Source organism: Drosophila elegans, unplaced genomic scaffold (genome assembly GCF_018152505.1).
Source record: "Drosophila elegans isolate 14027-0461.03 unplaced genomic scaffold, ASM1815250v1 contig_271, whole genome shotgun sequence".
In the NCBI taxonomy this organism is placed as follows: domain Eukaryota; kingdom Metazoa; phylum Arthropoda; class Insecta; order Diptera; family Drosophilidae; genus Drosophila; species Drosophila elegans.
The window spans coordinates 983,126-1,009,169 of NW_024545647.1; the positions used below are offsets into that span (position 1 = coordinate 983,126).

General features: G+C 43.6%; 2 protein-coding genes across 3 annotated transcripts; both read right to left on the minus strand.

Moving 5' to 3' along the window:
• Positions 1 to 18,442: 18,442 nt before the first annotated feature.
• LOC121467243 lies at positions 18,443 to 25,335 on the minus strand. Of its 2 annotated transcripts, XM_041708569.1 has the most exons (3): positions 25,303 to 25,335; positions 24,959 to 25,034; positions 18,443 to 19,404 (listed from the first exon to the last, which is right to left on the minus strand). In XM_041708569.1, the coding sequence occupies exon 3, from the start codon at positions 19,391 to 19,393 to the stop codon at positions 18,737 to 18,739; it is 657 nt and encodes a 218-aa protein (XP_041564503.1). In that variant the 5' UTR covers positions 19,394 to 19,404; positions 24,959 to 25,034; positions 25,303 to 25,335; the 3' UTR covers positions 18,443 to 18,736. The 2 variants fall into 2 exon arrangements, with proteins under 2 accessions (XP_041564503.1, XP_041564502.1); XM_041708568.1 differs by lacking the exon at positions 25,303 to 25,335 and having other exon boundaries at positions 24,959 to 25,222.
• On the minus strand, positions 21,226 to 23,540 carry LOC121467232. Its single transcript, XM_041708553.1, has 2 exons — positions 22,750 to 23,540; positions 21,226 to 22,687 (listed from the first exon to the last, which is right to left on the minus strand). Exons 1-2 carry the CDS (start codon positions 23,538 to 23,540, stop codon positions 21,226 to 21,228), a joined length of 2,253 nt encoding a protein of 750 aa, XP_041564487.1.
• Positions 25,336 to 26,044: the final 709 nt, after the last annotated feature.

The following is a 26,044-nucleotide window of genomic DNA, read 5'->3' on the forward strand; positions in this document are numbered from 1 at the left end:
TCCGTCACAAAATATCACGATATCCTGGTGAGCAATGAGTTAGTTTATGGAACTCCATAACCATGATTTTAAATTAATTTCGTTTCCATTTGAGATAGTTAAAAATGAAATTAAATTGTTGTTGTAACAATGGAATCAGGCACATTCAATGTGTGGGAAAGAAATCAGCGGGGTAAATATATTATAACAATAAAATTTGAGGTTAACTGTTAAAAGAAAAAACTAAAACCGATATCATGGAATTGGCCGAATAAGATGGTCAATGCAATGCAATAAGGCCATTTCCCCAAAACTGATTCCGGATTCCTCAAAAACTTATGGGATTATGGGATTTTTTACGAAACTTGGCCCTAAGTTGGTGTACCCAATATGTTCTTAAAACGTAAAAAACCGTTTACGTTTAACACTCCTCGCCAGGAATAGAATGTTAATGTCAGAAATCCAAAATTGTATGATCACTATCACTCTTGCTAAAAATAATATCATCAATCCTACTATTTTTAATCACAATGACTTAAAGGCTATTTTTGACGAACAGCTCACAGAGGTCCCAATAGTCAACCTTATGGATGTATCTAGGATTAAAATTCTTCAAAATAATATTCTTGTCCACGTTATAGTCCAGTATCCTAGAGTTAAGCGTTGTTCAGACGAACACTGATAAATATTATGTCTAAGATTTAATGAGCTCTGCACATGTCATGTAGAAATATGTAATTCGATCAAGAGCCATAATTTACGATCTGGGACCCGACAAGGGTTCAGTTTTTCAAATGCACTTGTAATCTGTAACAGCAGGCCACTTGAGCCTTCACCGAGAGTTCTTGTGCGGGGGGCAAAATAAATAACTCACCCGTCCAGACTAAAAAGATTAGGTCTCTGCGTAGACCATAGCTAAGATTAGAATAAGATTTTCACATAAGTTTCTTGTCAAGAAGTTTTAAATAAAATGAAACAGTTTCAATACAGAACTCAAACAAAAAGGTTGCATTTATTTACTATCCTTAACATTTTGGTCCTACGAGCAACTCTACAGTTTTCCCCCACCAGTGGTAAGAGACTTAGAGGAAAGCCAGCCACCTTAATTGACTCTTGTTTTCCCCTTTATGGTAAGAAACAGAGTATAAATTTAAAAGCAAAAGGACAAATAAGAGTCCTTATTGTTTAAAGCAATTTTCAAAAATAATAAAAAAATAAAAATTTTTTTGTGAAATTGTGGTCGAGAAATCGACAAGTTAAATTTAAAAAAAAAATATAATAAATTGTCTTCGAACAATTTTATTTTGAGGCGTTTTGGGGCCTTACAAAAAAAAGTGATTAATTAAAATCTGGCGTATTCGAGGCCACACATCGAAAAAGTGAAAAAAAAGTATATATATATATATATTTAAACTATCAGTGACAAAAAACAAATATTAAAAAAAAAAAACCCAATCTTAACTGTTCAAAAATAAATAAATAAAAAGATTTAAAAAAAAAACCTTAAATCATCTTTAAAAACAACAACGAAGACCCTCAAAGAGACGACAACTGAAGGAAGGCCAGCAGTATCAACAACAGGAGCGGCAACAGAGACAAGGACAACGGCAGCAGCAGCAACAACGACCATCAGCAACAACAACCGCAACAACAAGCGCATCAGCAACAACAGCATCAGCTAAAACAACTACAACGGCGACAACGGCAGTGACGACAACAAATACACCAGCTAAGTTAATCTTAAAATTTATTTTTATAAGTTACGAGCATTTTAATATTAAGAAAAGATAAATCCGTTCAGACGCTCTCGAGTTTTAACGAACAGCAATTTATTTTTATATATATACATATCCAAAACTAAAGTCAAAACCATGTTGTCCGCTGAAACTATTGCCTTAATAAAAAGGCAAGTAGAAATTACAAAACTAATTCATACCCTTAAAGAGCTACCTAGTCTATCATTTGAATATTTGAAACAGTATGAGGAATTAAGGTCCGAATGTGTTCAAAATCATTCGGTTTTGGTTCAAATTGGAGTAGCCGATCATGACTACTTCAAGAAGAATCATTATGAGAAAATGATGATAGATCTCTCAAACATAAAAGATAGGATAAATAGGGTTTTAAACAAAGCTGACAAAGTTGACTTAGAGGCCAGTAGTTCTAAAGTTGTCAATAAATTAGATAGGGCAATAGTACAGGTACGGGAATACTTAAAAGAAACTTTTAAAGACATTAAGCTAGATAATGTTTCAACTTTTGAGATTAGAGTCCAGAAATTAGAATTTTATTGGACAAAAATAGTAGGTCTTAAACAAGTCGACCAAGTAGATGTCACTGATAGGGGTTATGACGAGGAGTTGAACGAGTTAGAGTTCGACATCTCGTCAATAACCAACACAATGAAAAAAAAAATCGAACAAATTGTGCCCGGAAAGGTTAACGTTGGAAATCATAAAATTTATGATTTGCCAACGTTACCTAAAATTCAGGTACCCACGTTCTATGGAGATTCCAAAGACTGGGACCTGTTTTATGAGTTGTTTAATGAACTCATTCATTTAAGAGAGGATCTAAGTCCTTCTCTTAAGTTCAGTTACCTAAGATCTCACTTAAGGGAGAAGCCAAAAATGTGGTTTCTCACTTATTGTTGGGATCTGGGGAGAATTATGAGGCCGCTTGGGAGTTATTAACCAAGCGGTACGAAAATAAAAGGAAAATTTTTTCCGATCAATTAAACCGCCTTCTGGATCTTCAAATCGTAAATGTTGATTCAGTTAGGCAACTAAAAATATTTATTGACACGATTAACGAGTCAATACATATGATAAAACTGAAGGCACAACTTTCTGATGAAGTGGATATTATGTTTGCACATATAATAATTAGGAAGTTTAACAAAGAAGCTCTTCAACTATATGAGAGCCATGTTAAAAAAACTAAAGAGATTCAAGCGTTATCGGACGTCATTGAATTTTTAGAGCAACGGCTAAGTTCGATAAGCTCAGTTCAGGATGAAAAGCCTGTAAAAAAAATATATAGTAGCAATATAAGAGAATTAGCTACTAATAATTGTGCCATATGTAAAATTTCGGGACATTTTATATTCCAGTGTCAGAAATTTAAGGTTTTAAATCCATCAGAAAGGATGGAAAAAGTAAACAGTGGTTCTCAAAGCACCATAATTTCTGAAGAATCTGTGCAGATTCTAAAATTGCAAAAAATTCGATCTCAAACAGAGATCAGTGGAGTATCCTCCACAGGAAAGTGCATCTCGAAGCACAAAATTCATTTTTCAATTAAATGTAATGCTTCCCAAAAAATTTTAAAAGTTGAAGCATTAGTACTCCCAAAACTTATGAGGGCTCACATAAGTGAGCCCACAAAGTTAATGTTGACAAAACAAAATGAGAAAAATATAATTTGGCCGACCCCGACTTTAATAAGCCGGGGCGTGTAGATCTAATTATTGGAGCAGATCTATATACTGACATTCTACAGAGTGGAGTGGTCAAAATAAATGGCCTCCTCGGCCAAAAAACCGATTTCGGGTTGATTATCTCTGGATGTAAAAAATCAAAGGGACAGAAGACAATTGTAGCAACCACCATAGAATTAAAAGATATGGATCGGTATTGGGAAGTAGAGGATGAAGATAAAAATGATATCGAATCTGAAATATGTGAAAATAATTTCACAAAAACTACAAAGATAGATTCAGATGGGCGATACATTGTGTCAATTCCATTTAAAGATGATGTCACCTTAGGGGATTCAAAGAAACAAGCGATGGCTCGTTTCATGAATCTGGAGAAAAAATTAAAGAGAAACGAGAAACTAAGGGCAGACTACACTAATTTCATTAATGAATATATGAATTTAGGACATATGGTCGAAGTGCAGAATGAAGGTAAGTATTTCTTACCGCAACAAGCCGTGATCAGAGATTCGAGCTTGACGACCAAATTAAGAGTAGTTTTTGACGCTTCAGCAAAAACTACTAATAACAAAAGTTTGAACGATATAATGTGGGTTGGTCCACGAGTTCAAAAGGATATTTTTGACATTATCGTTAAATGGAGAAAATGGGAATATGTGGTATCCGCGGATGTTGAAAAAATGTATCGTCAAATAAAGATTGATGATGAGAATCAGCAATACCAGTACATTTTATGGAGAAACTCTCCAGATGAAAAAATAAAAAATTATAAATTGGCAACAGTCACTTATGGTACTGCATCCGCACCATATTTAGCTACCAGAGTTCTGGTAGATATTGCTGATAAATGTAATAATAATATTTATTTGGATAACGGAACTAATTTCGTAGGAGCCTCAAGAAAATTAGATCAAGATTTAGTTAAAGCAATCAAGGAAAATACAATGATTGCCGCGCAGCTCGAAAAAGATAGAATTGATTGGCATTTTATCCCCCCGGCAGGACCTCACTTCGGAGGTATTTGGGAAGCTGGAGTTAAATCCATGAAATACCATCTGAAACGGGTAATCGGGGAAAATAGTCTGACATACGAAGAAATGTCAACACTTTTATGTCAGATAGAAGCATGCTTAAATTCAAGACCATTGTATACCCATGAAAATGAAATTGATCAAGATGAAGTCCTAACACCAGGACATTTCTTGATTGGTAGACCACCGCTAGAAATAGTTGAACCAATTGAAAATGAGAGAATTGGGAATTTAGACAGATGGAAACTAATCCAGAAAATTAAAAGAGATTTCTGGGTTAAGTGGAAAGAGGAGTATTTACATACTCTGCAACAGAGGCACAAGTGGAAGAGAGACAGTCCTAATATAGAAGAGGGACAAATTGTGTTATTAAAAGATGAGAATACTCATCCAGCCAGATGGCCAATAGGCAAAGTAGAAAGGATCCACAAGGGCAAAGATGAAAAGGTCAGAGTTGTAGAAATAAAAATAAAAGATGGATTTGTAACTAGACCAATCACTAAAATTTGTCCTTTAGAAGGAATTAAGTCTGTGGACAAGGTTGAATCTGACCCTGAAGAAACAAAACCTGAAAGACGAACAAGAGGTACATCGACAATATCGAAACTTTCTTTTATAATGGTTTTGTTATTATGTATATTGTGTCAATTCTCTTACGCTTCAGCTAAAGTTGATCAGCCAAAATATGCAATTGAGAAAATAAACAAAACTTCGGCTATATATCTAGATCCAATGGGTGACGTAGAGATTGTAGCCTCCTCTTGGAATTTAATTATATTTTATAGTATGGACGCTTATTTCGAGATGATTAAAAAAGGTAAAGATTTAATCCCAAAAATGAGAGTAATTTGCGAAAGGCTTCTTAGTTTTGAGGATCAGTGTGTTTTAGTTCTCAATAACACAGAAAGGCAGATCTCAGACTTAGAAGAAAATAATAAACTTTTTATGGCTCAGGGGAAATCAAGAAATAAACGAGCTCCGTTTGGATTTATGGGATCGCTTTATCACATTTTATTTGGGATAATGGATCGAGACGACAGGATACAAATGGAGGACAATATGAAAAACTTATTAAGCAATCAACATAATCTTAATGAGTTAAGTAGGAAACAAACTTCCTTAGTTGATTCTACGACTAATATTTTGAAAAGATCTACTGAAGGAGTTAATTTCAACTTTAAAGGAATGAATAAAAGAATTGAGAACATGACGGCGGTATTGCAGGAATCTTATTATGTGTACAAGGAGTCCATCAACTTCTTCATGATAACAAAACAATTAATTAACATTATAGATGAATGCGAAAAGATGTAATCCGGAGTCATAAGCCTGTTAATTGACATCAATCATGGTCGACTTAATACCAATATATTGAAACCTAGTCAGTTGAAAAGTGAGATTTCCCAAATAAAAGAGAATTTAATTCTGCCAGGAAAAAGAACAGGTACAGAATTAAAAGAGGTTTATACTTTACTCACGGCTAGGGGGTTATTTGTAGATAAAAAGTTAATTATCAATGCAAAAATACCTTTGTTTGGAAGACATGCTTCGGTGCTTTATAAAATTATCCCAGTACCAGTTAGGCTAGATGAACGTATGATTACAGTACATGTCGATTCTCAGTACTTAGTTTACAATTTTGAAATAGATGCTTATCACCTCATGACAGAACCAACCATTAATAAGTGTCAAAGATGGCAATCTAATAAAAGGGTTTGTGAGGGAAGTTGGCCTTGGAGTAGTGCTAACGACAATAGTTGTGAGCTTAAGCCTCACAAACCAAATAAGCAATCAGATTGCAAATATAAATCAGTGATTGAGAGTAAATCATATTGGGTCGAGTTAGAAAGGAAGAGCAGTTGGCTTTTTAAGGTTCAGAACCATTCTAAGGCTAGAATTCAGTGCAGCAACTCGAAAATAGAAATAGTGGATTTACCTGAGCAAGGAATATTAACGCTAAGGTCAGATTGTACTGCTCGAACTGATGACAAAATATTAGTTGCCCAACACAGTATTCAGCTAGAAGATCAGGGAACATTTCCGGTGTCTTATATTGGAGAGGTTAATGATGTACCGAAGATAGTTTGGAACCAGCTCGATTTGCCCTTAATAAATCATACTGATGAAATCAATCGATTAACACAAGAAATACAATATTTAAAGACTCACAAGTTAGAATTAAAAGAATTAGACTTCCATCATGTAACTGGACATGCTTCTTTAATTTTGGCAATTATTATAATACTTGTATTAACTGTATATTTTATAAGAAAAATAAATGTACGAAGGCAATTACAAGCCATTGTCATACCAAACGGTATAATTAATATTTAATCAATTTATGTTATAAATAAATTATGTAAAAGAATGTTTTGATCAAAAATAAATAAATTAAAAATTCAAATTTTGTAATCCTAAAACATAAGTCATTTCAAGCCGTGCAAGGTGTTAAATTTATAATGCAAAATAAAATATATCGAATAAATACAGTCCACTAATTTTATATTGCAATTGAATCAATTATGTACTTACAACACATACACCACAGTTTGCCGGCCCTTGCCAGAATGTTCAGACGAACACTGATAAATATTATGTCTAAGATTTAATGAGCTCTGCACATGTCATGTAGAAATGTGTAATTCGATCAAGAGCCATAATTTACGATCTGGGACCCGACAAGGGTTCAGTTTTTCAAATGCACTTGTAATCTGTAACAGCAGGCCACTTGAGCTATCTAATATTATCGCTCTCAGATGTGCCTTCACCGAGAGTTCTTGTGCGGGGGGCAAAATAAATAACTCCCCCGTCCAGACTAAAAAGATAAGGTCTCTGCGTAGACCATAGCTAAGATTAGAATAAGATTTTCACATAAGTTTCTTGTCAAGAAGTTTTAAATAAAATGAAACAGTTTCAATACAGAACTCAAACAAAAAGGTCGTATTTATTTACTATCCTTAACAAGCGTATTTGTAAAAAAGTCCTGCTCTTCCCTGTCGCGCACTACCACACGATGCCACAAATAGAAGACAACATCGTGGCGGAATGTAGTGACGGAATCCTGGCAGCCTCCGATTGCACATCCACCAACTTGGCCACATTTTGCAAAAAAGCGCCCCACGACTCCTGCGCCACGCAATTACATGCAGGTGGGGCGGCTACATGCCGGACTCGGCCCAGCAATCTGGAACCCCTTACAATTGTGGACGACGGGGTAATTATCGGTAATGAGAAACTGACGAGGATCACCATCGATGACGGTCCCACAGTAACCATCGTTGGGACCCACCTTATCACCTTTGAGAGAAAGGATGTGATCAACGACTCCGTATATTTGAACCTCAATCACTCAGTGAATATGAGCCCGGGAATTGCGGCCTCCCCCTTAATTAACATCACAGGACACGATCACATACTGAGTCTTCCATTGCTTCAGCGGATGAATGAGCATAGCCTGCATCTAATGCAGGAGCTCCGGGAAGACGTGTCGGATGGAGGTTCCCCGAGGATTTGGTTCGCCGCAGGAGTTGCCGTCAGCCTCACACTATGCGGCTTAGTCCTGCTCCAACAAGACTGCAGGCGCAAACGAGAGGCAGCCCAGCTACAAAAATCCATCGACGAATTGGCTTTCAAATTTAAGGGGGGAGTAGTTAACAACCAACTCCCAGCTTAGGCTGAGCAGGCCAGTTCTTATTACTCTATTAATATTAATCATTTATCATGTTTATCATTCTCTAGTATTAATCACTTTTTATTATTATTATTATTATTACACTTCTCCCTCATGCATGTCCGCCCTAAATTGGGTCCACTTTATTGACCCTAGAGCTGAGTCAGCACATTGTGCCATTCCTAGCCGTGGCTCCCTTTCATTGGATGACAGCGATCGTATGACTTCTGCAAAATGTGCAAGGTCAGCGGTCTGCCACGGGCATCCGGCTATGCATGAGCTTTTGTTCAATCTTAAGTTTTAGTTTTTAATTTGGATTTGAAATAAAGAGCACTAGCTCTGTCATAAAACTCCGGCCTTAGCCGTTAAATTGATTCTGATTATTGAATTTGGTTACCGTGCCTTAAGGGCAGTGACTACGGAGATAAGTATCTCCCACCATACCTTCGGAAGAAGTAAGGAGTCGAAGCGACCACCCGACTCCCCAGTGGCTGCCAAACCAGGTGGTCACCAATACCTCAACCAGCGGCAGTATCCTACTGCCAGCCCCTCACGGTTATAACAACTACCGGCTCTACCCCTGCCACGGAGGAGACGCCAGCCGGCCCGGACATCTAAATAACTTATATACTCACAAGTGTCCAGACTGATCTTACTGATGGCGATTCTTATAAGCCAAATTTTCCATTGCACTGTATGTCTTTTAATATTTGCGAAGTCATTTGCAGTACACTCGTCTGAGCAGAACCACCAATTCGTCAACAACGGTAGATAAATTATGAGCTGCCGAAAACAGTCTATTCGCAAATTACAAAATTGTATTAAGTTTGCTGTGTTATCCATATTATTAGCAAAATAAATAAATTTGTAGGTATTCGTCTTCTTCTTCTTTTAAGGTTTGTTTTCTTATCGGTGGACAACCAGCTGTTTTTGCATCAGCGGCTGCCTGTGTGAAGGAGTCGCTTAAACTTTTTCGATGCAACTCTTTTAAGCGACTGTGTGCAGACGCTATTAGACCGACTCAACCGAAACGTTTCCAATATATCCAGAATTAAAATACTTTGCAGTATTTTTTGAGGGGTCTTTCACTCTATCAAACTCTTTAAAAAGTACTTTTTCGGCTCTTATTTTATTTTAATGCAATGGATTAGTTGTTAAAGCCAAGTTCTCAGATGTGCGTATTCCGTACGCCAGCCATGAGAGAGAGCGAGAGGCAAATACCCAGCGTACAGTTTTCGTCAGTGCCTTTACTCACCCCTGTACTTAGATCGAATAAAAAAATTAATATTTTGAGGTTGGAGCTGGCAGAAAACTCAGCAAAATGTACCACAATAATACAATGGTCACGACAAAATATACCCGTAAAAACAAAACTTCGTTCACACTAGAAAGAATAAACTTTTGCGCCGGCGTAACTGTTCGTCGATCGGAGTTCGAGGCTTATCTACTCTGCATTCAAATTGTTGCCTGGGTGAGCGTTAACCTCCCAACCCTCCTTTCTCATTCGACTACGCCTCTGGTTCACAGAAGCAAAGATTTCCGCCATGTCAATTCAAATTCTTTCCCGCCAAAAGAAAAAACATCGGATAGAAACTTGCGGTAAGGAACGTAAATTCCATCGTCTTGCAATAACCGGGAAAATTTCAGCACGGCAAAACCTTACGGACCATCTCGCAATGAGATCGCGGATGGTAAATGGAGCTCTGTGGAACAAGAAGTGTGCTCGGCTTCTTTTTCCATTTGATTGAATACGATTTGTAAGCTACATCAGCAGAACAGCCGGCCAAGCTTATGGAAAAGTAATTAATGTTGTAATATAAAACTGAAAGCATTCCGGCTTCAAAGTATGAGAGGAAGAATCGGCTATCGAATGCGAATTTGCGCCTCTGGGTTTTTACCATAAAAACTCAAGCGACAGGCATCCTCAACACGAGTATTGCCCAGCAGGTTCGTCGAGCTGGTGCAAATGGCAACAAGCTGAGGCTGACAACACTCCTGAAAGCTTCGTCTATTAACACCAACCACTGCATCAAAAAGTTTTATACCAGCTGATCATCCGATTTATGATGATAATTTTATCGATGTCCGAATTTTATCCGGAACACAAAATAATAATGAATAACAATTCACTGTGATGGACTTTGGTCCGAAGCATATTCACGCTGGAACAAAAATAATTAAAATTGCTAATTATCTAGCAGTCGCCATTTTTAATAAAGGTCATAATTGGTACCAAAGAATTGAACGCACTAAGCAAGGATTTGCTAAAAGAACTTCCGAAGACCTGAGTTATGAGAAGAAGGAAAGTCCAATGTATGGATCTGGGATCGCCGATTGATGCAAAGTGAATATTACATATTATTTTTAGAGTTACTCCATTATAATTGTTTCCTAAACTTTAATCGCGTTTTTCTCAAAACAAATTTTTTTGAGGTGGTTGACATTATATTTCAAGTTTTACCAAATTTTAAAGTTTGATATATATCTTGTCTGAAAACTCGTTATCGCATCTACTTTGGATTTAAAAACAATTTTGATATAAACTATTTTTAAATATATTGAATAAGTCGAAAAAATTGGTCAAAAATCATTGACTTTTGTTGTTCCTTCTTTATATTCTCATAATGTCAATAAAAACATAGGAAAAATTAAAAATGTTTTTCATTTTTATTTTTTTACTTAAAAAAAAATGTCCATATGAATTTATATTAATATTTGTTTGTTTATTGAATTTTATATTTTTTTATTGAATTATTTATACACATATATATAAGTTGATATTTAGCTGATCAGCTGGGCTATTGTGCAGACTGAGAACTGGGAAGAATCTTAATCTGGGATGAACGGCAAGCCGTCCTCGCCCTCATTGGAAAACCAGCTCCGTAACAAAATGTCACGATATCCTGGTGAGCAATGAGTGAGTTTATGGAACTCCATAACCATGATTTTAAATTAATTTCGTTTCCATTTGAGATAGTTAAAAATGAAATTAAATTGTTGTTGTAACAATGGAATCAGGCACATTCAAAGTGTGGGAAAGAAATCAGCGGGGTAAATATATTATAACAATAAAATTTGAGGTTAACGGTTAAAAGAAAAAACTAAAACCGATATCATGGAATTGGCCGAATAAGATGGTCAATGCAATGCAATAAGGCCATTTCCCCAAAACTGATTCCGGATTCCTCAAAAACTTATGGGATTATGGGATTTTTTACGAAACTTGGCCCTAAGTTGGTGTACCCGATATGTTCTTAAAACTCTACAATTGGCCGTTTACGTTTAACTGAGTTTATTTTTTATGGAGCTGACCTGTCCGTTAGCCACTGCATAGAGTATGAAATATATAGAGACATTATCCAATAAATTTTTCATATTTTAGTAATTTTTGGTTGAATTACACATTGCTTTGAGCACTCGGAAGAAGAAGACGTTGTAGAAGACGTAATTTGAACTGGTTATTACCTAATGTGCGACTTATTCACAGGGACTCCCATATGGCAAAAAGTCGCATTTAGTTACGGAAATTTCGTAAGTGCCGGCACAACAACAGCCGGGTTTTATTTGCAAGGATTTCATTTGATTATAAAGGCAAAGTAAAAAAGCAAGCGCAGATTCGGTGTCAAACACCACAATGTTTGTGAATAAGACATAGACACCATACAGAAATATGCGGTGTTAAGAGACACACTTAAAATTTTACTCTGTACGATAGGTGTTAATTGTCAGTCGCTAGGTTAATTATTTTTAGATCTGGCGAAATTATGAAATTTTAGGAACAATTATACTTTTAGGTACTGTGAGGAGTTGAATAACTCCCCACAAGTTAGAAAGCAAGCAGAGTAAGTGCATGCAAGCAGTGGAATTCTCCCATAGTGGTGCCCTAAGCACCAGGCAAGGATAGGGAGGCTCCGAGAGGGACAGCAATAAAAGAGAGTACCGAAGGGCCGTGTGCAGAAGGAAGTAACGGGACGGCACCAGACTTCGGACCCTGATATTGGTGCCCTGCGCAGAGGGCGAAAGGTCGAACGGTAAAACCGTGGACTTTGGACCAGGAGGCAAGGAGACGCCGATAACTAGCGGGAAACAGAGGCCTATATAAGCAGGCCGAGCGCAGGAAGCTGGATCAGTCGTTTTCTACCAAGTCAACAAGTAACAGTCATCAAGTAAACCAGTGAAACAACGTGAAGAACCAAGTAGAGCCGTGCGGAGTCATCAAGGAAACAAGATAGCTACGTCGAGACGTTCGGGACTTAGAGTTAAAGTCTCCGAATTGAGACACAGCTGAGGTCCTTACGGCATCACACGGCTAAGTCCAGGCGCTTTGTCACAACTTCTGTAGCGATTTGAGCTTAGCATCCCACCCGGCGTGTCCGACAGAGTTGAACAAATAGAATCCTTCGACGAAGAACCGTGGGCTCAGAGGGAAAGTGGTCTTGAACTAGCCGCCTGCCTACAAGGACTGCATTGACGAACTCCGGCGTACTCCTGATCGTCCTGCAGGATTTGTACAAGGTCCTGGTGCGACTAGCCCAGAAGGACGCGCGTTTGTTCAGCTAGTGCCTCAAAAGGCGTATGCGTTGAGAGCACAGCAGTTCACTGCTAGAATCCCAGAACGGCAGCTTACCGAATCGTGAGCGCTATGCCAACAAGGAGCGGAGCCAGTCGAGACATCCGGAAGCAGAGCAAGGACTACGAGGACACCCAGCGAAGAATATAAATACGTCGAATTCTGAAGTCTGCGGCAGAGGGGTAGGGTTGAAGCGTTCGAACCTTGCGCTTGACCAGGGACTGCGTTGGCGGCTTCCGGCGTACGCCTGAACCGTCAGGTAGAAACTCAGCCGACGTCCGGTGCGACCGGCCGGGACAGAGCAAGGGACAGGAGGCTGCGGCTGGGAAAGGCGTACGCCTTGAGAGCACAGTGCCTATTCACCCTAGTCTGGGAACGGTGACGCATCCCTAAGCCCTGTAATCCCGCAGAGCGATACCAGCGAGGGAGACATCACTTCGAAGCAATCGCAGCCCAGCGAGACGTTCAACGTGGGAAGGAGGCGACGGCGGAGCACATTTCCACATTGTCAATACAATACCCCGGCCGAGGGTCAAGTCGGCGAATAAAAGATCCTTGTATATTCCTAATCTTTCTGTGCGTTTTCACTGATCAATAGAGCGGTCACGTTTATATAAATTTGGTGGCACAAACACGAGCACGACATTCGTAGCGAGCAGATCAGTTCGTTACATCTGGCGCCCAAAACGTGATTGTCCTGACAGTGAAATTCAGCATCAAACAGAAATGGGGAAAGGATGGATCTATCCCCTCATGAAAGAGGATCAAAGGTGGCAGCCAAGCTTAGCATCATCCTGGAGGACATGCGGAAAGCCCATTCAGAATATGTCACAAAAACACAAGATGACCCAGGAATGGCGGAAATTTGGGCTGAGCTGGAGGAATTCTACGACAAACCAGGCTCATGCGGCAAATTGCTAGCTAGCCTAGGCGTGGAGAGCATGAAGGAGACAGGAAGATCCTGGGGCACAAGTCAAGAAAGAAGACCAGAACAGCAAGGGCCCATCGCACCAGACTATGCAAAAGTCGTAAAGCAAGTCAGGGAATGGTCTTTCAAGTTTGTCGGTACGGAAAAAACCGGTAGAGTTTTTTTAACAAGTAGTATGGTCAGCAAACATATACGGTTTGAACCTGAACCTCATTCCCCGAGTCATGGCAGAATTGCTGCAAGGCAAGGCCCTAAAGTGGTTTATTTCAATCAGCAAACACAGGACGACATGGGGAGAGTTCAACGAAAGTTTCCAAACTTAATTCTTGCCAAGGGGATTTTTCTCAAAGCTCGCCGACCAGGTCAAGCAAAGGAAAGGTCGAGCTGATAAAGGAAAACTGCACGCCTGATCTGAGGATTACCCTGAGATCATACAAGTTAGACGATCTCTAATCTCTAATGTTCCTGGCGGATGGGTATGAAGAGCTCGAGAAGGAGCGAGAAGCATTCATACAAGAAAACAAATTCTCGCGAATCAAAGCAACAGCACCACACCAAGTTACGTGTAGACGGTGCGAAGAAGAAGGCGAACACCAAGCAGCGGATCGAGTCAATGGACTCCAAACAACTATAACCACCAAAGCACGCTATGGAGGCCACCTTTTACCAATCAGAGGCCACCCAGCGCAGCACCAAGAGCCTACAGCTCACAAACACACGTCGTGAGCCCACACGAAGCATGTAGACGGTGTGGCGGTCACGGGCATTGGGCCGCAGAGAGGCGAGGAGGGGTCGCAAGGTGTGGTCTCTCCAAACTTACTGGCAAATTAATCAAAGAAGAGCAGCAGTTATCTGCAGCGGTAACGATTGGCGGAACCTCACACAAAGCTTTATAAGCGAGGAGCTGGCGGATATGCTGGCTTCTGAAGAAAAGATTACAAGTACGAGAAGGCAAGTTAGGTTGGCAGATGGCAGGTGCAGCGGGATAAGCACACAGCTCGAGGTAGAGGTGGAGTTCGGCAATAAGCGATTGCCCATCAGCGTGCTGATCCTACCAGGAGTGGTAGACTCGCTGGTCATAGGATGGAGTTTCCTCACAGGAGTCGGCGCCGAAATAAAGTGTGCACAACGGATAGCTCGAGGAAAAATTGTCTGTGGCAGTGGTGCAAATCACCTGTGAGGAATGCGATGTTGAAAAATTCCTAGAGCAGGAGCTCGCAGAGTTTCGAACAATGAGTGGAACATCCAACAAAGCCGTGCACCGAATCACCATGAAAGACGACAAGCCAATCAAACAGAGAGACTACCCGAAATATCCGAATCAAGGGGAAATCAATGCGAAAGTCGACGAGTTGCTAGAGAAGGGATGCATAAAACACTCGAGAAGTCTGTACAGCTCCCCGATTGTCATGGTGAAAAAGAAGACAGGTCTGTGGAGTCTTTGTGTCGACTTTAAACATATCAATGCCAAGTCAATAAAAGATACTTATCCGATGCCAAGGATAAATTACATTTTGAACCAGTTCAGGGAGGCGAGATACATAAGCAGTCTAGATTTGAAAGATGGCTACTGGCAAATTCCCCTAGACGAAAATAGCAGTGCCAGGAAAGGGAGTTTTCCAGTAGAAAGTAATGCCATATGGCTAGCACTCCGCCTCGGCGACTTTCCAGAGAGCACTGGATCAGGTTATAGGAACGGAGTTGTCACCACACTCGTTTGCGTACCAAGACGACATCATCGTGATCGGGCGCACTCTGGAGGAACAGAGAAGGACCCTGAGAGAAGTTTTCCGACGCCTAAAGCAGGCAAACCTCAGAATAAAACCCGGAAAAATGTGAATTCTTCAAAAGCGAACTGCTTTACCTGGGCCACCGCTTGACAAATCAAGGAATCGGCACTGATTCCATCCGGGAACTGCGCCAATACATACATCTTGGTAGAGACGATTCGTGCCCGATTTTGCTCGAATAGTGAAACCGTTAAGTGATCTATTGCGGAAAGGCACAAAATGGATATGGACTACAGATCAGGTAAAGGCAAGGTTAGTGGTCGATCCTGTGCTGGCATGCCCAGATTTCAATAAACCATTCGTGATGCAGACGGACTCAAGCGATTATGGTATAGGGGCAGTCTTGACACAGGAAACAGAAAGGGACGAGAAGGTCATTTCGTATTGAAGCCGGACCCTGAATGGCACGGAAAAGAACTATTCAACCAGCGAAAACGAAAAGGCGATACGGAAGCTCAAACCATACTTGGAAGGATACCACTTCAAAGTGGTGACTGACCATATGGCGCTTAAATGGTTGAAAAGCATCGAAAGTCCCTCAGGAAGGATAACGAGGTGGGCCCTGGAGCTCCAGCAGTATGATTTTGAAATATCGTACAGGAAGGGACAGCTTAACGTTGTCGCTGATGCACTGTCGAGACAGCCGCTGCCAGGAAGACACACAGGGAGGGAGGCGCGGTATATAGGCATGGCAGCATGGAAGCTCTGTGTCCCTCGGGAGCTGAGGAAAACCATCCGGAAAGAGAATCACGACTCACAAGCAGCTGGACACGTGGGAAGCTGGCGGCTCGATATTACTGGCCAGGAATGCATAGGGACGCCGGAGCACACGTACGAAAATGCGAGACATGCCTTAAATACAAACCTAACCAGATGCAGGCACCTGGCAAGATGCTGACGCAGATACCTGAAGAACCATGGGCAACAGTATGCGCAGACTTTGTCGAACCATTGGCAAGACCAAAGCATGGTAACCAGATGCTGCTAGTGCTGATAGATAGATTTTCAAAATGGACAGAGTTGGTGCCACTGCGAATAGCAACGGCAGAAACACTTCAAAAGGCGTTCCGAGAAAAAATTATCGCTAGATTCGGAGCCCCTAAGTTGGTAATAACGGACAGTTCAGCGAAATGGGCATTAAGCAACAATTCACAGCGCCATATACTCAGCAGAAAAATCCGACAGAAAGAGCAAAACGAACCGTTAAAACTATGAAAGCTCAGTTTGCAGGACAGAACCAGATGAATTTGAATGAGAAGTGGCCGGAGATTATGCTAGCGGTAAACTCAAGTACGTCGGAATCAACAGGGTACTCCCCGTGTTTCCTCACGCGGGCTCTAGAGCCTCGGCTGCCCAGCGCCCTGTACGACAGGGAAACCATTGGCACAGGAAAGCAGCCGGAAACGCCTGAAGATAAGGCCAATAAGAGAAGGAGATCTTCGAAATTGTGCGCCGGAACATGGAGAAAGCTGCTCAGGACAAAGCCAGGCATTACAGTTTACGAAGGAGGCAGTGGAATCAAACATATTTAGAATCCGCCACAAGGAAACAAGGAAAAGGGAACAAACTGTCCACGTCAGTGAGCTCAAACAACAAACACAAGAACTCGGAACAGACAAGCAAGGACAACACGGTCAGGCAACAACAAGCGGTGCGGACTATAGCCTCGGGCATATGTCAGAGTCTATATAGAACGCAGGATAACACGAGCATGCAACAACAAAAAGAGCGGACTATAGCGTCGGGCATATTCCAGAGTATATAAAGAACGCAGGAGAACACAAGCATGCAACAACAAAAATAGCGGATCAGTTGATGCGCCGCGTGGAATAAGGTGATGCACATGAGGCCGATCCCGAAACGGCAGCATTACGCGCCGGACGCGGAGACAAGGTTCGCGTTTATGCGCGAGGCGCTGGAAGGAGGTCATCCAGGTGGAACGGTCGGAGGGCATCACGGTTGTAACGATCCTGCTATGCTGAGGTGGCTCAACGGTGTCCAGGGGCTCGTTCCAACATTTATTTATGTCAGGAGTGGTTGCTGTAAGAGGTCGACCCGGTTCCCAGAGTATGACACGTAAGCGGGTTCAGTGAAATCGAATCGGTATGCGCTTATTAAGAATTATTTGTTACATAGGATATATATAGAGTTCGTGCTGCAGGGGCTCGTCCGCCCGTAGGTTGCCGGGGTTTTTCGTGTCGTCGTTCGGCGTCGTCGTTGGGCGTCGTCGTCCCGGTGGCGGCGGTGGCGGCGGCGGCGGCGGGTGCCCTGTGAATGAGAAAGAAAAAGCCACGTCCCTCTTGGCTATGCTTATGTCTAGGAGTATGAGACAGTTTGGAGGCCGCTTGGGTCTGCCAGTTTCGAGAAGAGGGTGGAGCCGCTTGGGTTTGCCAGTTCCGAAAAGAGGGTGTCGCGACCACGAGGGTTCGGCCTTGCCGATCTGATCGGTCTTAGTTCCGGGCGCGCAGGGACGGCTGTGGGCCTCGGAGAACCGAGTGGTGGTCAGGGCGCGTTGCGGACCGACGCAACCCGGGTGAGAACCAGGTGGGATCGGTTCGGCAGACGGCCGAGAAGCGCCTCGGAGAACCGAGTGGTGGTCAGGGCGCGTTGCGGACCGACGCAACCCGGGTGAGAAGCAGGTGGGATCGGTTCGGCAGACGGCCGAGGAGCGCCTCGGAGAACCGAGTGGTGGAGTCCCCAGAAGATCGGGTGTCACTAATGACGGTCGGTCTTGGGGTGTGGGATCCCAAAGGTCGGATATCACTGATGCCGGCCGGTCCTTAGGGGGTGGGAAGAAGGGGAAGGGGGGGGAAACAACTAACTACAATGTATTGGGTGGACGGGGTACTAGACCCTATCCCGAAAAAAGACTCCGCAGTTAACTCCCAGAGAAGTTTGCTCACTCCAAAGGGTAAGCCTTACCTTCTCCGATCGCCGTCGGCCGCAGAGTGATCTGTATGGGCCCCGGCGCCCTTTTTATATCCTCCCGGCCCTCGCCTGTGTGACTGTAGTTTCATAATCCTACAGCCATGGCCATACCGCGTGTGGCTTGTGGTGGCTATTGGTCAGTGTGACCGTTTCCTTTGTTTGGCGCGCCCGCCCGGATATTTAAATTTGAATATTTCCATTTAACTTAAATTTATTTCGGCTTCTTGCCTTTGAACTTATAATTATTTCGGCTTCTTGCCTTTGTACGGTATTGAACTTATAACTATTTCGGCTTCTTGCCTACTTAACGACTATCTATAGCTACTGCTTATGTTATTATATTTACTTTGTGCGCTCCTGAGCGTCACACCTCCCCCCCTCTTGAGAAGGCACGAAGTGTCTTATCGTGATACGGCTTCCCCCTCCAAAGATGACCTTCCACGTCTTTTGGTCGTCCATCCTAGGATACTCTGCTGTTTCCCCTTTCTCCTCCTGTTCCATCTCTCTTTGATTTCGTTGACCGCCCTGGCTGACATCGTCGCATCTCTGGGTACGATCCACCCTATCTCGTTTGTGAACCACTCCACTCGTGGCGCCTGTGCGTCTGGGCGTGCCTCTGTCTCCTGGCTTTGTGTTGCTTCCTCTGCCTGTGCATCCGCCGCTTGTGTATACATGTCCATCGGGTGTAGCTCCAGGCTGTCCCGGTCTGGCGACGGTGTCCTTGCCCGTTCTCCCTGTTGTTCCTGGACACTTCCGTCGGTCACTGCCTCAAGAGAGCTGCGAGGAACATGGGCGATCCGGGTCCGTCCGCCTCTATCGGTCGCCACGGCCGTTCTTGCTGGCGGTCGGGCTGTCTGTTGCTCCTCTGGTCGTGACTGCTCTTCTCTTTGTGACAGAGCTAGCCTGCACATTGATGGTCTGAGGCGAGTCGGTGCTGTCCTGACCCGTATGCCCGCCCCTGCTGGTCTCGCCGGTATCAACCTCGTCGTTCGCCTTTCTTGCTGCAGCCGTGTGCTGCTCTCCCGGAACTTCTTCTTTGTGACGTCGAATTTGTTCATGTTGTTGTTTTCTGAAATTAATAATACATCGTTTGAGTTACCTTTTGTTTCTTTCTTATCCCGGTTGGTTAGTTCATGGTTAGTGTCAATATACATTTTTATATCTCCAATGTATGCGCGTTTTGCTTTCTTCGATTTACAATTTTTTAATATAACTATCACCGGTGAACAAAATTTGTCTACTACCCACGGCCCGTCATATTTCGGTGCTAATTTAGCGTTGAATTTTTCCACTGCGTTGGATAGGTAGTGTGTTTTGCACCAGACGAGCTGTCCTACACTTGGCTTCCAGTCTCTTTTACGTAGGTCGTAATGGTATTTTTGTATCTCTGCTGCTCCTTCCATGTTCTCGATCGCTTCGCTTCTGATGCCTTGTAGTCTCTTCCACCTTGCTGCTACTGTTTCTGTCGCTAATCCTGACCCTTTGGTGACCTTGTCGAATAGTGCTCCCGGCAGTCGGAGTTCTCTTCCATACAGTATTTGGGCTGGGCTGAATCCCGTTGATTCGGATGTGCTGCTGTTGTATGCTAGCATTAGCTCCGGCAGATTCTCGTCCCACCTAGTTTGTTCCTCCCCTGCCATTTGTGATATCATGGTTTTTATGGTTCAATTTGTTCTTTCAGTTGGGTTCTGCTGCGGCGTATATGGCGCCGTGAATTGTTGTTGTATGCCCCACTGTTCCATGGCGGTCTTTGTTTTTCCTCCCGTAAACTGGACCCCATTGTCTGATATCAGTTTTTTGGCGCACCCACTCTGGCGATTATCCGTTCACGAAATATTTTCAGGAATGCCTCTGCCGTTGCGCTCCTTATTGCCGCGAGTTCAGTCCATTTAGAAAATCTATCCACTATCACTATTAGTGTGGTGTTTCCATGCTTCGTGCGTGGTAGAGGTCCGACGAAGTCGACACATACGGTTTCCCACGGTGCTTCGGTTATTCTTGTCAGCATTTTCCCTGCGGTTTTTTGTTGAGACAATTTGTATCGCTGGCAGCTCTCGCACGCCTTTACGAATTTGACAATGTCCTTCCGCATTCTGGGCCAAAAATATCGTTGCATAATCTTCCTCTGTGTTTTTAATATCCCCAAGTGCCCCGCTGTTGTGTTGCAGTGGTTTTCTTTAAGCACCGTTTGAATCTCGCTTTCTGAAATGCACAGCTTCCATGGTTGTCTGTCCCTATCTCTCCCGCATCTTTTGTAGAGTCTTTCTCCTTCTACTCTGAATTCTTTGATGCTCGGGTCTTTCTGCGCCTCCTCGTATGCCTCCTTCAACCAGTCGCCCTGACAGTTCGCGGACTTTATTTCTACTGGTGGGGCCCTGGACAATGCGTCTGCTACTGCGTTCAATTTTCCTTTTCGGTATCTAATCTCGAATTGGAACGGTTGTAGTCCGAGCGCCCATCTGGCTACCCTCCCTGAAGGGCTTTCTATGGAGTTTAGCCATTTCAACGCTAGGTGATCCGTCACCACTACAAATCGGTATCCTTCCAGATACATTTTGTATTTGTTGATGCTCCAGTAGATTGCCAGGCACTCTTTTTCTGTGGCGCTATAGTTTCGCTCTTCCTTGCTCAGCTTCCGGTTTGCGTATGAGATGACATGTTCCCCCTCGGCGTCTTCCTGGGTTAATACTGCTCCTATCCCCAGCTCGCTTGCGTCTGTCTGTAGCTTGAATTGTTTGTCTGGGCATGCTAGTACTGGTGCCATTGTTAAACTTTCTTTAATCTTCTCGAACGCCTCTTGATGTTCTGTCAGCCATTCGAATTTTTTTCCTTTCTTTACCAGTTCTTGTAGGGCGCTTGCTTTCTCCGTGAACCCTGGGATGAATTTCCTCTACCATGATGCCATCCCTAAAAAGCTGTGTACTTCCTTAGTGCCTTTTGGGGCTGGTAATTCTCGAATGGCTGCCACTTTCTCCGGGTCCGTCCTGATGCCTCTGTCGGTTACAATGTGTCCCAAGTATTTTAGCTCGGTTTGGAAGAAATTACACTTTTCCGCATTTATCTTTAGGTTTGCCGCTTGCAACCTTCTGAAAACCTCTCTTAATTTTTCCAAGTATTCTTTTTTGTTTCTTCCGATTACCACGATATCGTCCAGGTATGCGAACGCGAATGGCTCCATCTCTGGGCCTATGACCGTATCTAGAGCTCTCTGGAATGTGGCTGGTGCTGTCGTGAGTCCGAACGGCATGACCTTCCACTGGAACAAGCCTCGTCCCGGTACTGTGAACGCTGTGTATTGTCGACTGAGACCTTCCATTGGTATCTGCCAATACCCCGATTTCAGGTCTAGCGTGCTTATGAACTTTGCTTCTCTTAGCTGGTTTAATATAAAGTCCATTCTTGGTACCGGGTAGGCGTCTTTTTCTGTTCTTTCGTTCAACAGCCGATAGTCCACACACATTCTCCACTCGTTGTTCTTCTTTTTTACCAATACTACTGGCGCGCTGTATGGACTGTGTGATGGTTCAATCAACCCTAGTGCCAGCAATTCATCCATTTGTTCATTTATTATCGCTTGTTGTTTCGGGTTCCGTGGGTAGTATCGTTGTTTTGCCGGTCTGTCGTCCTTCATGTAAATTTTATGTGTCGTGATATTACTGGTTCCCTTCATTCCCTCGAATACTTGCATTTGTTGTTCCAGAAATTTGCTGATTTCCTCCTCCGTCGGCTCTGTATCGTCTGTGCTCTGCTCGGGTTCTATTTCTCCTTGTGTTGTCTCTGCCTCGGTGATATCTAATTCCAGGTTGCCGCATTGGATTCTTGTGCGCGTTTTGGCCAGAAAGTCTATTCCTAATAATATTCCTCCTGTCACCTGATTTAAGATGAGGAAGTCGAAATCGAATTCTTCTCCTGCGAACTGTATGTTGGTTGTAAAGTCTCCATCCGATCTTTGCTTTGATCCGTTCGCTAATGTTATTTCTGTCCTTCCCTTCCTCCATTTTCCATATTTTCTCAATTCGTTGTATCTTCTCTTGCTGATCACACTCCGTGAAGCTCCTGTGTCCACTGTTCCTTTTGCTTTTACTGGTCCGATTTTTACCGGTGCAAATATTTGGAATCCGTCACAACTTAATTGTTCACCTGTCGCTGGTATTTGTTTTTGGTCCTGAGCTACCAGCGTTACCTGCTCAGGCCTCTGGCGTTTCCCGCTCCAGCTCGGCAACATTCCGTTGTTCTTGTTCCATTTCTGCCGCATACCCAGCAAAACAGTCTTGGGGGGTTTGTGCAGGTTCTTGCGGCGTGCCCTGTTCCTCCGCATCTTATGCAGATTTCCGACGGCAAGTTCTGGTTTCCTGTTGTTATTGGTCTGTTGGTTCCTTCCATAGTTTCTATTTCTTCTACTTCTTCTGCCAACCTCAGGAATTCTGTTAATGTTTTAAATCCCGACCGTCTCGTGTAGAGCTTTATTTTACTTCTGCAGTTTCTGTATATCCGGTCCAGATTTGTCTCTTCTGAATACTCTGTAAATCTCATTAGTTTCCTCAGGTTCATTGCGTATTCCCTTGTTGGTTCTGTTTCTCGCTGCCGTAGTTGAGTGATTTGAGTTTCCAACTGTTCCTGATATCTTAGTGGCAAAAAGTATTCTAACAGTTCCTCCCTGAGGTCCTCCCATGTCCTTATCTGGCTCGGTGTTGTGTTCCACCAGTCCACTGCTACTCCTTCCAGGATGAATGGCATCGTCTGGATCAGGGCATTTTTGCGAATGCCGTAGCCTTTGGCCCATTCTTCCATCTTGCTGATGAATTCCAAGGGATTGGTTGTTCCTTGGTAGCGGATCCCCCAACTCCTTACTCGGTCTAGGATTTCCACTTCCACCTTTTGTTCCTTTCTGTCCGGTATGTCTGGAGTTTCTGATTCCTGCCGTGGTGGGGTGTTGATTTGTTTGACCCGTATGTCGATCTGGTTTGCCATTGTGTTGAGTTCCTCCGCTGGTGTGCTGTTCTGATCCGTTGCTCCTTTTTCCTTCTTGTGCTTCTCTGCTAGTACTCCTAGTCTTTGCATGATCGTCTCCGTGTGGTTTGGGTTCTTTGCGAATGCTGACAGTATCTGTCTTAGCTCCTCCACTTTTCCTGTTGTGTCTAATCCGAACTCTCTTGCGTACTTGATCAGATCCGCCTTAGTTGCTAGGTACACCCACGTCGACATAACTCTGTACCGATGTCTTTCTCTTTGCAACCACTTTAACCTGTTCGGGCGCCATGTAACGATCCTGCTATGCTGAGGTGGCTCAACGGTGTCCAGGGGCTCGTTCCAACATTTATTTATGTCAGGAGTGGTTGCTGTAAGAGGTCGACCCGGTTCCCAGAGTATGACACGTAAGCGGGTTCAGTGAAATCGAATCGGTATGCGTTTATTAAGAATTTTTTGTTAAATAGGATATATATAGAGTTCGTGCTGCAGGGGCTCGTCCGCCCGTAGGTTGCCGGGGTTTTCCGTGTCGTCGTTCGGCGTCGTCGTTGGGCGTCGTCGTCCCGGTGGCGGCGGTGGCGGCGGTGGCGGCGGTGGCGGCGGCGGCGGGTGCCCTGTGAATGAGAAAGAAAAAGCCACGTCCCTCTTGGCTATGCTTATGTCTAGGAGGATGAGACAGTTTGGAGGCCGCTTGGGTCTGCCAGTTTCGAGAAGAGGGTGGAGCCGCTTGGGTCTGCCAGTTCCGAAAAGAGGGTGGAGGCCGCTTGGGTCTACCAGGGAGGGAAAAGTGTCGCGACCACGAGGGTTCGGCCTTGCCGATCTGATCGGTCTTAGTTCCGGGCGCGCAGGGCCGGCTGTGGGCCTCGGAGAACCGAGTGGTGGTCAGGGCGCGTTGCGGACCGACGCAACCCGGGTGAGAACCAGGTGGGATCGGTTCGGCAGACGGCCGAGGAGCGCCTCGGAGAACCGAGTGGTGGTCAGGGCGCGTTGCGGACCGACGCAACCCGGGTGAGAACCAGGTGGGATCGGTTCGGCAGACGGCCGAGGAGCGCCTCGGAGAACCGAGTGGTGGAGTCCCCAGAAGATCGGGTGTCACCAATGACGGTCGGTCTTGGGGTGTGGGATCCCAAAGGTCGGATATCACTGATGCCGGCCGGTCCTTAGGGGGTGGGAAGAAGGGGAAGGGGGGGGGAAACAACTAACTACAATGTATTGGGTGGACGGGGTACTAGACCCTATCCCGAAAAAAGACTCCGCAGTTAACTCCCAGAGAAGTTTGCTCACTCCAAAGGGTAAGCCTTACCTTCTCCGATCGCCGTCGGCCGCAGAGTGATCTGTATGGGCCCCGGTGCCCTTTTTATATCCTCCCGGCCCTCGCCAGTGTGACTGTAGTTTCATAATCCTATAGCCATGGCCATACCGCGTGTGGCTTGTGGTGGCTATTGGTCAGTGTGACCGTTTCCTTTGTTTGGCGCGCCCGCCCGGATATTTAAATTTGAATATTTCCATTTAACTTAAATTTATTTCGGCTTCTTGCCTTTGAACTTATAATTATTTCGGCTTCTTGCCTTTGTACGGTATTGAACTTATAACTATTTCGGCTTCTTGCCTACTTAACGACTATCTATAGCTACTGCTTATGTTATTATATTTACTTTGTGCGCTACTGAGCGTCACACGGTGGCCCCAGCGGTCGTCGCAGTGCAGAGACAAGGAGGGAAGCGGTGCGTCCTGGTGCAGCAGGGCAGCCGCACGTTCCGATTGCGGATCGGACCCGTAGGAGTCAGGGTGTTCACACAATAATAAAAAAAAAAGAAAAAGAAAAACACATAAGCCACATTTGCATTGGTACGGGGTCAAAACAAGCACACACGCAGTCAAAGAAAAAAAAACACACACAAAAAAAAGGGTGTATATTTCCAGATTCGTAAGAAACAAAAAACTTGAAGAAAGAAAAAAGGAAGTTAGTAGGAATTATGAAAACAGACGGCTTACTTACACATTAAGTGGGCGAGGGGTCCAACCAAAAGGGGGGGGGTGCGAAAAACGCGTCGTCCAAGTTGTGGTGGTGTGCATTTTGCCAGATTCGGGCAATGAAAAGGTTGAAAGAAGGAAAGAAAAAGTTGGCACGAGCTATGAAAACAAACGGCTCACTTACAAGAAATCGGCGAAGGGTCCAACCGAGCGGGGGGGATGCAAAAGAAAACGCATCACACTCTTCTTCGGGTCCAATACGCGGCATCTACACTACTTGCTAGCGTAATTTTCCATAAGTTATTCACCATCAAAGCTCGAGATCATATCGTCCTCTCGATCACTCTCAACGATTGGCCTAGTGGCGTGCCAATTTTAAGAGTGGGTTTCGTTTTGGTTGCGTGTGTGTGTGTGGTGTGTTAGAGATGTGCGCGCTGATAACTTATCGAATATTTATATATAACTTATTTAATCTAAACTTAATTAAACGTTTCCAGCTGGCATTCATGATTTTGGCTTTTATGGAATGAAAACTTAACAGATATATTTTTGTGGGGGACCCAGGCTCCTTACATTCCCCTTCTACTTTGGGGAACGTTTTGAGAGGGCGATCTTGCCCCGCTTGTTAATTTGGACTCGAAACTCCACTGATCCGGCTCAGAATAAAAATCTCCTGTCGGCTCGCCGGCCGTTATGTTCTTGTGCAGCTAGGTGCTCCAACAGGGATCGGGGTATATGCCTCGCGCCCATTCAATTTCTCCAATGGG